The 13,443-nt window shown below is 49.9% G+C and overlaps 1 protein-coding gene across 11 annotated transcripts in view; it reads right to left on the bottom strand.

Moving 5' to 3' along the window:
- SERGEF (secretion regulating guanine nucleotide exchange factor) overlaps window positions 1-13,443 on the bottom strand; it is a 263,131-nt gene that overhangs the window by 47,987 nt on the left and 201,701 nt on the right. For 5 of the 11 annotated variants that reach the window (XR_006282354.1, XR_006282351.1, XR_006282352.1 and 2 more), the window contains 2 exons: window positions 13,042-13,201; window positions 10,692-12,045 (listed from right to left, as the gene is read on the bottom strand). The exons of 4 other annotated variants lie outside the window; for them this stretch is intronic. Coding sequence is in view for 2 of the 7 variants with exons in the window: in XM_038407941.2 (XP_038263869.1) it covers window positions 11,974-12,045 (72 nt within the window). In the remaining 5 variants the exon portion in view is untranslated. Of the gene's footprint in view, window positions 1-10,691; window positions 12,046-13,041; window positions 13,202-13,443 lie in introns of those variants that run through there. 2 more of the 11 variants (XM_038407948.2, XM_038407941.2) reach the window with 1 other exon arrangement.

Genomic DNA, 13,443 nt, shown 5'->3' with positions numbered 1-13,443 from the left:
GCTAAAACATCTCCAACGCATCATCAGTGATCTACAACTCATCCTGGACAACAATCCCTCACTTTCACAGGCCTTGGGAGGAAGGCCAGTCCTCACCCACAGACAACCCGCCAACTTGAAGCATATTCTCACCAGCAACTACACACTGCACCATAGTAACTAACTCAGGAACCAATCCATGCAACAAACCTCGATGCCAACTCTGCCCTCATATCTACACCGGCGACACCATCACAGGACCTAACCAGATCAGCCACACCATCACTGTCTCGTTCACCTGCACGTCCACCGATGTAATATATGCCATCATGTGCCAGCAATGCCCCTCTGTTATGTACATCGGCCAAACTGGATAGTCCCTACGTAAAAGGATAAATGGACACAAATCAGATATTAGGAATGGCAATATACAAAAACCTGTAGGAGAACACTTCAGCCTCCCTGGACACACACTAGCAGATTTAAAGGTAGCCATCCTGCAGCAAAAAAACTTCAGGACCAGACTTCAATGAGAAACTGCTGAGCTTCAGTTCATTTGCAAATTTGACACCATCAGCTCAGAATTAAACAAAGACTGTGAATGGCTAGCTAACTACAAAAGCAGTTTCTCCTCTCTTGGTGTGCACACCTCAACTGCTAGAAGAGGGCCTCATCCTCCCTGAATGAACTAACCTCGTTATCCCTAGCCTGATTTTGCTTGCATATTTATACCTGCCTCTGGGAATTTCCACTACATGCATCCGACGAAGTGGGTATTCACCCACAAAAGCTTATGCTCCAATATGTCTGTTAGTCTATAAGGTGCCACAGGACTCTTTGCCGCTTTTAAAGATCCAGACTAACACGGCTACCCCTCTGATACTTTCTGAGAATGGAGCAGAATAGGCTGTAAATCACTGGGGCTTTGTCATGCCATCTAAGAAAGTTTAATTATTCTGAGGATGTTATCTTAATTAAGTGGTGGTTAATCTTAATTAGTTAAATTTAACTAAAGATCTAATATTTGAATATATTTTAAACTCTGATAACCCTTTAAAGAGACAGGAGGAGAGATGGCATGTTCAGAAATATGCCAGAAGGTAAGGCTAAGGAAGAAGTTGATAAATAAAACTGTATTATTAAATACATACTCCCATCTCTCAGGCAATTCTATATTTAGAATTGTCAAGGTGAGTCAGACTTCTTCCCTTGAATGCAGGTTCAGTGAAACATAAAAAGTAAAAATGACTAAGTGAAAGAATAACCTGTTAAGGTAGAGGTTAGCAGACAGGCCCTGAGAATTCCCGTTGTGCACATAATTATTTACACTTTTCTGGCTCAAGAAAAACATTGCTGGTCTTGTCAAAAACTCACAGCAATCTAAAGAGAGACTATAGAAAGCAGTAGGCAGACAACATTTGGTAGCTAGTGTGGGACATTAACATTTTGGAAAAAGGAAGAAGAAGAAGATTATTTTGCTGGACATTTGAGAAATAATGGGACACTGTCTTTCAAAAGAGCAAGAAGGATTTAACTTTGAAAGGCCAGAGAAGAGACTGATGCCTGAAACGTAAGCGAATTAGAAGATATGACTCTCTGATAATATAAATTTCATCTCCACAACAAAACAAAGATGGTTGGTGTCAGGTTCCTTCCCCACTCTGAACTCTGGAGTACAGATGTAGGTACTCACGTGAAAGATCCCCTCAGCTTATTCTTACCAGCTTAGGTTAAAACTTCCCCAAGGCACAGATTTCTTTCTTGCCTTGGGATCACTGCCACCACCAACTGATTTAACAAACAATCAGGGAAAGGACCACTTGGAGTCCTATTCCCCCAAGCCTACACCCCCTTTCCTGGGGAAGGTTTGGCATATATTCTCACCAACTGGTTACAAAGGGACTACAGACCCAAACCCCTGGGTCTTAGAACAATGGAAAAATCAGTCAGGTTCTTAAAAAGAAGGATTTTATTTAAAGACAAAAGGTAAAAGAATCACCTTTGTAAACTTAGTCTGGTAGTTAACCTTACAGAATAGCAGAAAATTCAAAGAGCACAGAGGAACCCCCTGTAGCCTTAGTTTCAAAGTTACAATAAAATAGGGATAAATCTCCCTCTAGCAAAGGGAAAATTCACAAGTTGAGAAAACAAAGATAAACTAATACGCCTTGCCTGGCTGTTACTTACAGGTTTGAAATACGTGTGAGGGAAAATTAACAGGACATAAAACTCAGGTCAAGGCCCTGACTTTGGTCAAGCTTGCCTGCAGGCCGTAAACTGAGATCCTGCTTGCTTATGTGTGTCAAGGGGTAGGAGAAGTCATAGTGGAAAGTCCCCAGAATGGAACAATGATTTTCTGTGCCTAAAGGGCATATAGGGGCAGGATGGAAAAGTCCCCTGACAGAACAAATTTGTAATAGTCAAGCTTATGAAATATATAACTGCAACAGTTGTGTTAAAAAGGTCAGTGACCGCAAAAGAACAGAGTGAAAAATAGGAAGGGCCTAGTGGGGGAGATGCTTGTTTTTTGCTTTTGACCAGTGTTAATTTTGCACTATATTCCAAATAAGGTAATTAATAGGGAAGTAGGTGTAATTTGTCTGTAGTTTTAAGCTTTAAAAAGCTGTGTTTGCTTTGCATCAGTGGGCGGCTACTTAGAGCTGTTGCCCCCCTGCGCTTGTAATCAATAAAGGAGTCTCAGGCTTGTTCTGATCCAAACACAACACATGGCTAATTTTTCCAAGACATATGAGAGATTTGTTCAGAAAGATTTGGAGAACATGGATTGATGTCAAGTCCCTCTTAGTCCCAAGAGCGAACGGCCACAGAAAACAAAGAAGCCAAAATAAAATCTCTTCTCCACACCCCCTCCCCCACCAGATTTAAAAGTATCTTTTGTCCCCATTGGTTCCTTTGGTCAGGTGCCAACCAGGTTACTTGAGCTTCTTAACCCCTTACAGGTAAGGAGGAATGTAGGCTACCCCTGTGGTTATGAAAGTTGGTTAGTAGAAATCTTCATTTGAGCCACTTCACCTGATCCCACCACTAACTGGGGAACACCTGGCTCAGTGTTTGGAGAAGGCTAGAGCACAAATCAGAGGCAGCTGGATAACGCTTAACCCAGGCTAAGACCGATGTGATGCTTCTGAGCCAGAAGAAAAAAAAGGAAGATATGGTATGGATAATATCTTCTTGTTTTATTGAGGGTGTTTCTCTCATATATTATTCAAGCTTGTAACACAGGTGTACTGTTAGATCCCCAGCTGCTGCTAGAGGATCATGTAGTAGCCATGATCAGGAATATTTCCTTCCATCTCTGCCTGATCAGGAAATTGCATTTTGGATGTAGGCCTTCCTATAGCGACCCAGGCCTTTTGCCACCTCAAGGCCGGGCTGCTCCAATGGCCTCTACATGGGGGCATGCCTCAAAACTATCTGGAAACAAAAGGTGGTGCAGGCTGCAGCAGCCTGATTGGTATGTGTACATCTTATTGGTAGGAGGAGACACCAGTGCTCTACAGTCTACAGTGACTTACCTATGGGTTTCCAGGTGATGTTTAAGGTGTTGATTTTGACCTGTAAAGGCCTTAATGGCTTGGGATTGGCCTACATCAAAGACGACCTCCTTCCCTGTGTTATGCTGCCTCAGTTATGGTCAGGAATGATGCTCAAGCTGAATCTCCCTTGATTTGACAAAGGGAGCTGGTAGTAGAGGATGCTCCACAAGGGGCTCTCTTCTGTGGAACAAGCTTCTGCCCTTGATCTGAAACAGCCAGAGACTTCTGATATTTGGGCCACACTGCAGGGCCCCATATTTTTGCCTAAAAGGCTGAAGAAGTTGGGACCTATAGGAGACTGCTGCCAATTGTTTAAGAGGGATGGGGATATGGTGAGGTCAGCATGATCTTCTGATTTCAGTTCTGCATAGATTTTCAGCTCTGTCATTTTACTTTGGAAAGCATTGCTAAGAAAATTAAATTAAGGGACATGGAGTAAGACTTGAAAATACTGTACAATATAATACAGATGACTCTGCAAGATGTGGGAGAGGAATAGAAAAAGAAGAAAAGAAATAATCAAGGAAAGTGTTTACAAACCCAGGAGAGAGAGATTGGGGGTCGTTTTGTGGACCAGTCTCATGCTGCTTCTTGTCTACAGGGCTCCAAGTGAGGTATTATGAAAGAGTAAACAGATACCTATAAGCATTTATATGTTCTAAATAAAGTCCAAACAGAGGCCTACATCCTCAGATATTTCAGAGCTCTGGTGAATGCAACTTGGAGGAGCAGGCAGCCCCTCGACACTCCCCACTCGCAGCCATTTCCACTTTGGGCACCTTTGTACCTAAAAGCAGCCTCCAGAGTCCCTCTTTTCCTCCCTGCCCCTCCAGCTTCTTCTATCTAAAAGCATTGGTTGTTGCAGGTAAAACAATTACCACCAACTATTTACATAACCTGGGAGCAAACAGTTAAAGATCAGCCTGCTAAAACTCTCCCTCTTTCCTTCTCACCGACAATAAACAGCGTTATTGTCTTGAAACTCCTTTCATTCTCACTAATATGCACATTCTAGCTCAGTTCCTCTCCATTTCTCTCATGGGTAGGTGTCTGTTCCTGGTCTCTTTTCCTTCTCGTTATCAATGTTTGTAAGGACATCCAGGAAGCCACCCATTTCCTCATACGTGTTAATCTGGACCTGGAGTTTTGCAGGGCACCATACTGCAACCCTCTAAATTGAATTTCAGCTCTCAGATCTACAAAGAACATTATCTTATGGCCTTAGAATGTAATTGAATCCTTTTCCCTTCTAACTGAAGCAATTTGTCTGACTCTTGGAATCTCAAGATTTTAATAATTACTGCTCTTGGCCTTTGATCGGGAGCAAGTTTGGGCTATCACATCTCATGTGCTCTTTCTATATCAAAGTCTGAGACAGAATCCTCAAACTGACAAAATTTCCTTAAGGAGGGAATTAATTAAAAGCAAGCGTATTTCTAGTTCCTTCCCACTGCTGGAAATACAATTATCTTTTCACTAAAGCAGTGAGATCAAACTTCCATGACCTCTGTCTTCTCTCTAAGCCTTTTGTTAATCTTGTGAGTGTGAGTTGTTTCATTGTCTTCAATTCACTCTCTCTGATTCTGCCTTTAAATCTTTAAAAAGATTCTCTCTCTGCATATATTTCTTTCTTTCAGTGGGGAGTACACTCCTTGGATCTGGGGAAAGGCACGCCGCTGCCCTCGCCAGGCCAGCCAGAACTCCCGGAAGGACGCCACGAAGCCCGCATCCTCCAGCAAGCTGTTCTTAAAATGCCAATAGGCCGGCCCCGGCCTCTCCGCGCAGAGGGAGGCTGTCACGGTGGCTATGTGATGGTCAGAAAATGGGGCCGGCCGGATGCTGGAGGAGTGGGCTCGTGAAAGATGAAAGCGTGATAAATAAATGCGGTCCAACCGGGAGTGGCGCGACCGATGGGCCTCCACCCGGACAAAGGTGAACGTGGAAGTGTCATCCGGGTGATGGTCGCGCCAGACGTCCACCAGGGAGTGGTGTTCGACTATCTCCTGGAGGACGGCGATGGCGGCCGGGCTCTGCTCCGTCCCCGAGCAGTCCCGTTCCTCAAGGGTGATGTTAAAGTCCCCTCCCAGGACCAGGCACTCCTGAGGATCCAACGTTCCGAAGAAGGCGGACGCCTGCTGATAGAATTGCAGCCGCTCCAGGCTCGCTGCTGGGGCATAGATGTTGACGAGGTTGACTACGAGCCCCTCCATTTGGACCCGGAGGTGCAGCAGGCGACCCGGCACAGCCTCGGCGACCCCCAGCACCTTGGGCCGTAGGTCGGGGGAGAACAGGGTCGCCACTCCACCCGTATGAACTGTGAGGTGGCTAAAGTAGACCCTGTCCCCCCAATCCAGCCGCCAGCTGTCTTCGGCGGTCGGATCCGTATGGGTCTCCTGCAGGAAAACCACAGAGTACCTCCCCTCTCGAAGGAAGGAGAGCACCTGGGACCTGCGGAGACCCATCTTATAGCCACGGGTGTTCAATGTTGCGATGGTAAAGGGTGCCATGAGGAGGGCTGGGGGGGATCCTCGCCGGCAGGGATGCTCGTGGCTCCCGGCGGGCCGCGCAGCAGTCCGTGACCCACCCCGTAGGTGAGTAAGGAGTCACGGAAGTGGCGGACCCGCTGGTAGGCCGCGGCGCCCTGTCTCCCAGTCCTTTTCCCCTCCCCCATGAGGGCCCTTGCGGCCCGGAGGATTTGATTAAAGTCCCCCCATCGCTGGAGGGCAAGCTGGACTTTGTTGCGGGAGCCACGGACGTCTTCTAGGAACTCCCGCAACTCCTCTCGCAGCGCATGGGGGGCTGGGGTTATGGTCTGGTTGCTCCCCGATGGGGCCCTTGGTACAGTCCCCTGGCCCAGCGGGACGGGCAGACAGGGTGCGGACCCCCGACGGGGCTCTTGATGGGTTGACCTGAATGCTGGGGCGATAGGGGGCGGCGGAGGGAGGATAGCAGCCCCTGGTGGGTCGGGACGGGCAAACACAAAGGCCATTCCCTGGGAGTCATCTGTTGGAAAGGGGAAGGAGACTGTCCCAGGGGTGGCAATAATATCTCGGGAGGTGGGCGGGATAAGGGCAGGGGCAGGGGGAGAGGTGAGAGTCTGGGTCGGGAGAGGGCTCTCACTGATGCCGGGCGCAAGCTCTCTGGTGGATTTGGCAGCCACGGCATCAGGAGGTGGACTTTCTTCTGTAGGGTCCTCTCCCGGAAAGGAGGTCGAATGCTCCTCACCAGCGAGGGATGCCCCTGGTGGCTCAGGTTCCAGCCGCGTGGCACTGGCCGTCGCCTCAACTGGCTCGGCGGCTCTCAGCGGGGTGCCCTCTGCAGCCGGGTTGATGGAGGAGTCCAGGGGCTCCTCGGAGGTGGGAGCAGAAGCAATGGTTACGGGGAGGGAGTATGGGGAAAGGGGGGCTGGAATGAAGTCGCCCAGATCGAGGCCCGCTGGCATAGGATCGTCCACCCCCTGGGTGACCGGGGTCAGACCCAGGGCCTTGATCTCTCATATATAGAGGGGAAATTGTTTTCCGCTACCCCGGGATTCTCCCCGCCGGCACCTGACGCAACGGTTACTTCGGGGCACACTGGGGTTTCAGATGGTGCCTCGGGGGTCTTGGAGGGGAGGGACTCCCGTGGAGGGGAGATACCGCCTTCCAGTGCTGCCACGTCTTCCCCAGCCGGCTCTGGTGGATGGAACACACCCTTGGGTAGAGCGGAAGGCTCAGCATTGGTGCCCCCCTTCCTGGTCTTCCGGGGGGCCTCCGCGTCAGATGGGAGGAGCGGAGCTCGAGCCTTCCGCTTGCCTCGCTTCCCCTGGACTAGGGCCCAGCCCTCCATGGCATCATCCGGGGGCTGGCTAGCAGGGGTTGTGTCAGGGGGCAGAGGCAATGGCTCAGGGACTCGAGGGGGTAATGGTGGGGCAGCACAAGGGAGGGAAGATTCCCCTTGGGGCGGGCCCTCACCCATGCCCGGCGGTGTCCCTGCCGCACCCTCCTCCACAGGCCTCGCCAGATTGCAAACAGTGGGGGCGGGGTTCTCCCGCTCGTCTGGGCATAGTGGGGGAGATGCCCCTTGGGCCTGAGCGGGAGCAATGATGGACTGGGAAGGAGGAGGGGCGGTTTCAGGCCCCGGGCAGCCAGGGGCGTTGGCGATGACGGGGCCGGTGCCCTGCCGGGGCTCGGGGGTCCTGGATGCCCCTTCTTCCCAGGCCAGGGGGCAGTCCCTCCGGACGTGCCCCATCGCCCGGCAAAGGTAGCACTGGGCCTCCCCCGTGGAATAATGCACCCGGTAACGGGCCCCCTGGTAGGGAACTAGGAAGGACCCCTCGAGTGCCTCTCTGTCGCGCGCCGCCGGCGGCAGTTGAAGCTGCACTTGCCGGCGGAACGAGAGGACGTGACGGAGGGCGGGGTCTTTGCAGCCCAACGGGAGAGGGCTGATGACAGAGATGGGCTTTCCCAAGGTAGAAAGGGCGGGTAACAGGGCGGCATTGGGGAGAAAGGGAGGGACGGAGGTCAGGACCAGGCGGACGCCCAGGTCCTCTAGCGGCTCTAAAGGGACGAACACGCCCCCCACCGCCAGGCCCTTCTCCACCGCCTCCTGGGCGGCGGCCTCCGATGCTAAGAAGAAGACAATCTTGCCATACATTTTGGAGGCCGCCACAATGGCCGTGGGCCCCACCACCCTCGCCAACGCCCGCACATAGGTCTCCACGTGGGGCGAGGCGGGCACCAGGAGGCAACGGACGCCGTGCTTCCTGGTCATGGTGGGAAAGGGGCCCCGGCCGCTATAGATGGTAGCGGAGGCGGTGGGCTGGAGAAATGATGTAGCGGCAGGCGGGGGGGCTGCCGCCACCTGGGCGTATGCTCTAGGGGCCGGGGGAGGGACACCTGCAGAGCTGGTGGAGGGAACAGCGGGGAGGGGCGCCCCAGCTGGAGATGGGGCCGGGGCATTGGGGGCAGCCCCTGCCATGGAGGGCCTGGTCTTTTTAGCGGGGCCCTTCCCCTTCTTCTTTCCCTGGCCCTTCCCGCCGGCTGGGAGGACTCCCCCCAAATCTGAGGGGGTGATAGACGTGGCAGCAGTGGAGGTCACTTCGGTGCCCGTCGCTGCTGGTGCCCCAGCGGGGGCGATACCAGATGGTTTGGCAGCGGACGTAGAAGTTTGGGGGGGTGACAGAGGGGCAGGCGGGAGAGGGAGAGCTCGGGCTACTGGAGAGGTCTCACCCGTCTCATCCCCCGCCATCATGAGCAAGGAGGAAAGGGGGACACCAAAAGGAGGAGGGGAGAGGGGAAGCAGGTCGACCACTCCTCCCCGCTAGGCTGCAGGCAGGGGAGGAGGGCGCCAAAAGGGGTGAGCTGGACGGGGGGCAATCAGTGGTTAGGGGTCAGTCACCGACACAAGGTGGAAATTCCGGCTCCTCTTGGTGCACTATGGAGGGGGGGATTCAACAACATTGAAGGTGCAGTGAAGAGGGTTGCAACTGAAATGGGGAATTGCACAAGCGCATGGGAGGGGGCATGGGCACACGGAGCGAGGGGTTAAGCGGTCTGGGGGTAGAACAGGGAAACCAAGGGGCTAGCTTCAGAGGCTGGGGCGGGGCAAACAAACAAAGGCTGCAGAAGGAAATGGCCGGGGCAGGCAAACAAACTGAAGCTAGTAAGGGGGGCTGGGGCAAAAGAGGAGGCAAAGCAAGTGGCAAATGGGGCAGGTAGTAAAGGGCAAAGCTGGGGGGTAGGCAGTCCAGGGGGGACACATGTGCCCATGTGCACTTGCACAAGTCTTTTTTAGCTTGCTGCTGCTTCTGGCCCAAAGGGTGGAAATAGGGCATGGCAAGCCAAGCAAGCAGCTGAGTCCAGAGGCAGGAGCTGAGGCAGATGGTATACAGCCAGTGGGGGTAGTGGAGGGGGCAGCGGTGGTAGTAAAAGTGGTGGGGGTTGGGGGGGGACACACAGATGGATCAGGGGGGCAGCTCCACGCCACACCCCCGGTGTCCCTACAAACACAGTCAAAACCCCCACCACAAGAGCACAGTTTGAAAATTACTCAGTCTTAGGGCCCCCTCCACGGTGGTCTGCAAAGTCTCTAGGTGCTGCCCCACTGGCAGATGATCCTCTTCTTCTCCTCCTTGGGCTTCAGCAGCTCCAGGCAGCGGCCTCTGCAGCAGCAGCAGCTCCAGGAACTCCAGGTGGTCGTCCAGGCAGGCAGAAAGGACCCCTCTCAGGTGGTGGTGGTGGTATCCACAACAACAGTGGCTGGGGTCCCTCACTCCTCCTCTCTGGGGAGTGGGCTAGCAGCCCCCCCCCCGGGGCTGCAGTTGCAGCAGTAGCAGCACCTAAGAGTGGGGGGTCCAGCAGCCAAGTAGCAGAGAATGGGGGGTGTCTGGCTCAGCCAGGGGAGCAGCTGGAGCAGCAGGGAGAGCTTAGGGCCTAGCAGCAGCAGGAGTAGCAGCTTCCCACCTCCCTCCAAGCTAGAAGGCTATGGAAGAGCGGTGTGGGAGAGAGAGATTCGCTCCACGCTAAACAAATCCCTGGCACCAGGATAAGTGAAATGGCAGTTGCTCCAGGTCAATTAAGACACCTGGGGCCAATTAAGAACTTTCCAGAAGGCAGGGAAAAAGCTAGGTTGAGTGGGACACCTGAAGCCAATCAGGGGCTGGCTGAAACTAGTTAAAAGCCTCCCAGTCAATCAGGTGGGAGTGTATGTCAGGAGCTGTGGGAAGAAGTTGTGTAGTTGGAGAGGCTGAGTAGTACACACCATATCAGGCACAAGGAAGGAGGCCCTAAGGTAAGGGTGAAGTGGACCTTGAGGAAGTGAGGGCTGCTGTGGGGAAAGTAGCCCAGAGAATTGTACGTGTCATGTTTCTAAAAGGTCAACTACCATAGATGATACTATTAGGGTCCCTGGGCTGGAGCCCGGAGTAGAGGGTGGGCCCGGGCTCCCCCCCCCCCACCTTTGCCCCCTATTTAATCACTGAGACTGGGAGACAACAGAGACCGTGCAAGGAAGGATAACTTCTCCTCACTTCCCTCGCTGGCTTATGATGAAAATGGCTCAGTAGACTGTCTCTGACCCTTGTCTCTAGAGAAAGAAGGGTTACATGGAGGGTCACAGTGAGCCTCCGAGGCTAGCGAAATCTGCCAGGAAACGCGGGACCCACAGAGGCAAGGACAGAGCTTTGTCACACTATATTCAGTGATGTCTTTAAAAATACAACAGTCATGAGAAATAAGATTACTGAACTACAAAGATATAAATGAAAGAAAAGGTATGATGCAAAGGAATACCTGAGACTGCTATGTTAGAGGTGTTAAATTAACAAGAAAGAGAGTTTATCTCTGACATAAGTAAGTACCTCCTGGAGTAGAGTTTGACACTCTGTTGCAGCTGAAGTTGAGGACTAAAGCCAACATTTACTGAGACCTTAAAGGGGCCCCTTTTTCCCAAAAGCACTGAAAATCAAGCTCCTTTATGGTGTCATTAATGGGGCACCCAAAAGTTACTAGTCACTTCTGAGAATCTTGACCTGATATAAGAATGAGGTGAGCTGCATGTAGCTTGTAAAGAAGGAGCTACTCCCTAAGCTACATTTATTAATTTTTGTTGTTTTGTTGTCTTGTTATTCTCATCCAATTAAAGTCATTGTAGTCAATTAAGGCATGATTGGCATATCTGGGTGTGGAAACATATCAACATTCAATCTTATTAGGTAAGGAGCTGAGGTCTATGAAAAGGCAGAATATTGCTCAGGGAGAAACCAAATTGTAATGACCTTGGTCTAAAATAGGGGGAATAGTCGGAACTCAAGGAAAAGCACACATCTGCGAAAGCAATACAAGGTTGTGTCCTTAGTCCATGAAGTAACTGGCTGGGCAGGACAGAAGCCATTTGACAGTGAACAGCATGACAAAAGACTAGAAGCTAGTACTTATCAAAGTTCTAATCATCATCAACCCATTGCCAGATACTAGACTCCCATCAGAGTATTCGTAAAAGGGAAAAGGAAACGTATCCAAGCTTCAATACAGGGTTTTCAGGAAAATTAAATGACACAGATAAAATGCTTAGATTTGAATATATAGAAAATCTACTGTAGAGAAACTAAATGCATTTACAGAACCAATGTTCATTATCATCAATGGACTGTATTAACACTATTACTTCTAATAGTTCATTAGACAGAAAATTATTAGAGAGTTTCACCCCTTTAAAAATACACTCCTTATTTCAGCTGTCTTAAAGGAGGATTTTTTCCTGTGGATAGAATGTGTTTTCCTGTAGATCAAAGTAGAATTCCATATTATGTTAAATCTTGATGATCCATTTTAATTACTTTTTGCAGCAGCTTTCCCATCTTATCAAACCGACTGTTACTTTACAATTTTGACTTTTTGAGCTTTATTGACTATTTTGTTAATCTCTGCAGGTGCAGCAGCTTCCAAAAGAAAATCCGTTAGTATGAAAAAGCTGTTGCAGACCCATCATCCTCAGAAGCCAGATGAGGCCTTGGAGTCTTACTGGCAGCCTGTGTGAAAGAAAAGAGAATTTCTGACGTAAGCATTATACAGTGCATTGTAGCCTTGATTTCACCTAAATCTCACTGGAGTCAGGGGAGGGGGCGATGTGATGGAGGGAGTTTCTCAGGAGATCTCATTGTTTTAAACAAGACAATATGTTCATCTCTGAAAAAAAAATGAAAACACCATACTTCCTGCACCTTGGACATAAGTATTTTGCTCTATTAGAAGCTTGCAGACAGATTTTATATAGGCCTTAAAGCTGCCTCTGCTGTAGATGCACAGACTCCTATCTCATTTATCTATGGGCTTTATACAGCACCAATCACCACATTATCTATGTGCCGAATATAGTTTAAGAGGAGCATGCATATGTCATCTGAAATGGAACTTTGCTCTCGCCATTCTAGAATTCAACAGCTTATAGTTGGAGACACTTTCTGTTGGTGGTTCTTGTTTGTCTTCACTCTCCCTTCTTATTCTTCTTTCCCCATCTTCATTCTTCACCTTCGGTTATTCTGTGAAAGCTTCTCTGATAAGGTGGGCTTTGAACAGAGCTCTAAAAACAGTCAGATTCGAGGCATTCTGATCTTTTCCTGTAAGCTGTTCCACTGTCTTGGACCCAGCACTGAGTCTCTTAAGCTTTCCCATTCAAATCTGCTTCTTTGGGAGCAAAGGGCATACTGTTCATATGTGTTCTTAACTGACTGTATATGAGTCTGTTTCCTAAGTGTTAGGAAAGTTCCTGCTAACACTGATCTGATAACCTTATATAGGAATTTGTCAAGTTATAAGATGCATGGCTTAGTGAAAAAATATTACTAGAGGAATGAAGCATCCCTACTGTTAATCTGCAAGGTGAAGACAGGCCTTGGAGAGCCTAGAGGAGAGAACTTGAGTGGCTGACAGACTGATAGTGTTAGGGAGCTAACACCAGTCACCACGGGCAAGGTTACCTCTCACTACAGGCAGGGGTTTGAGGGGGTGTTAACAAGATGACTCACCATCCTGGGTATTCCAAGAATCATCCCATGACTTCTGGAATTTATTCCCTCAATCCTAAACTCCATCCCATGGTCCAGAATTCACAGAATTTGTTGACCTTCAAGCAAGCTGCAAGGCCCATCTGTTCAGTCACATTCCAGGGTTAGAAGTGCCTGTTTGCTGGGAGGAAGGAATTGTTCTGGATGTCATTTTGGTTATTCTCTCTGCCCTGAAATTTACTCTCCTCATTTGCCCAAATTGGCTCAAATTTTTCTACCTTCAATGCATGCTACACAAACCCATCTATTTGATAGGGATCCCGGAGAGAGAGAGAAAGGGACTATGGGTAGAGAGTGATGGAGCTGCAGCTGTGTTTATCAGCTGGTTTTTGTGAGTAGAATTTGATCCTTTATGTTTTTGCT

The sequence above is a fragment of the Dermochelys coriacea genome, chromosome 6 (assembly GCF_009764565.3).
Source record: "Dermochelys coriacea isolate rDerCor1 chromosome 6, rDerCor1.pri.v4, whole genome shotgun sequence".
In the NCBI taxonomy this organism is placed as follows: Eukaryota; Metazoa; Chordata; order Testudines; family Dermochelyidae; genus Dermochelys; species Dermochelys coriacea.
The sequence above is the reverse complement of the archived record's forward strand: the minus strand, read 5'-3'. Positions and strand labels throughout refer to the sequence as shown.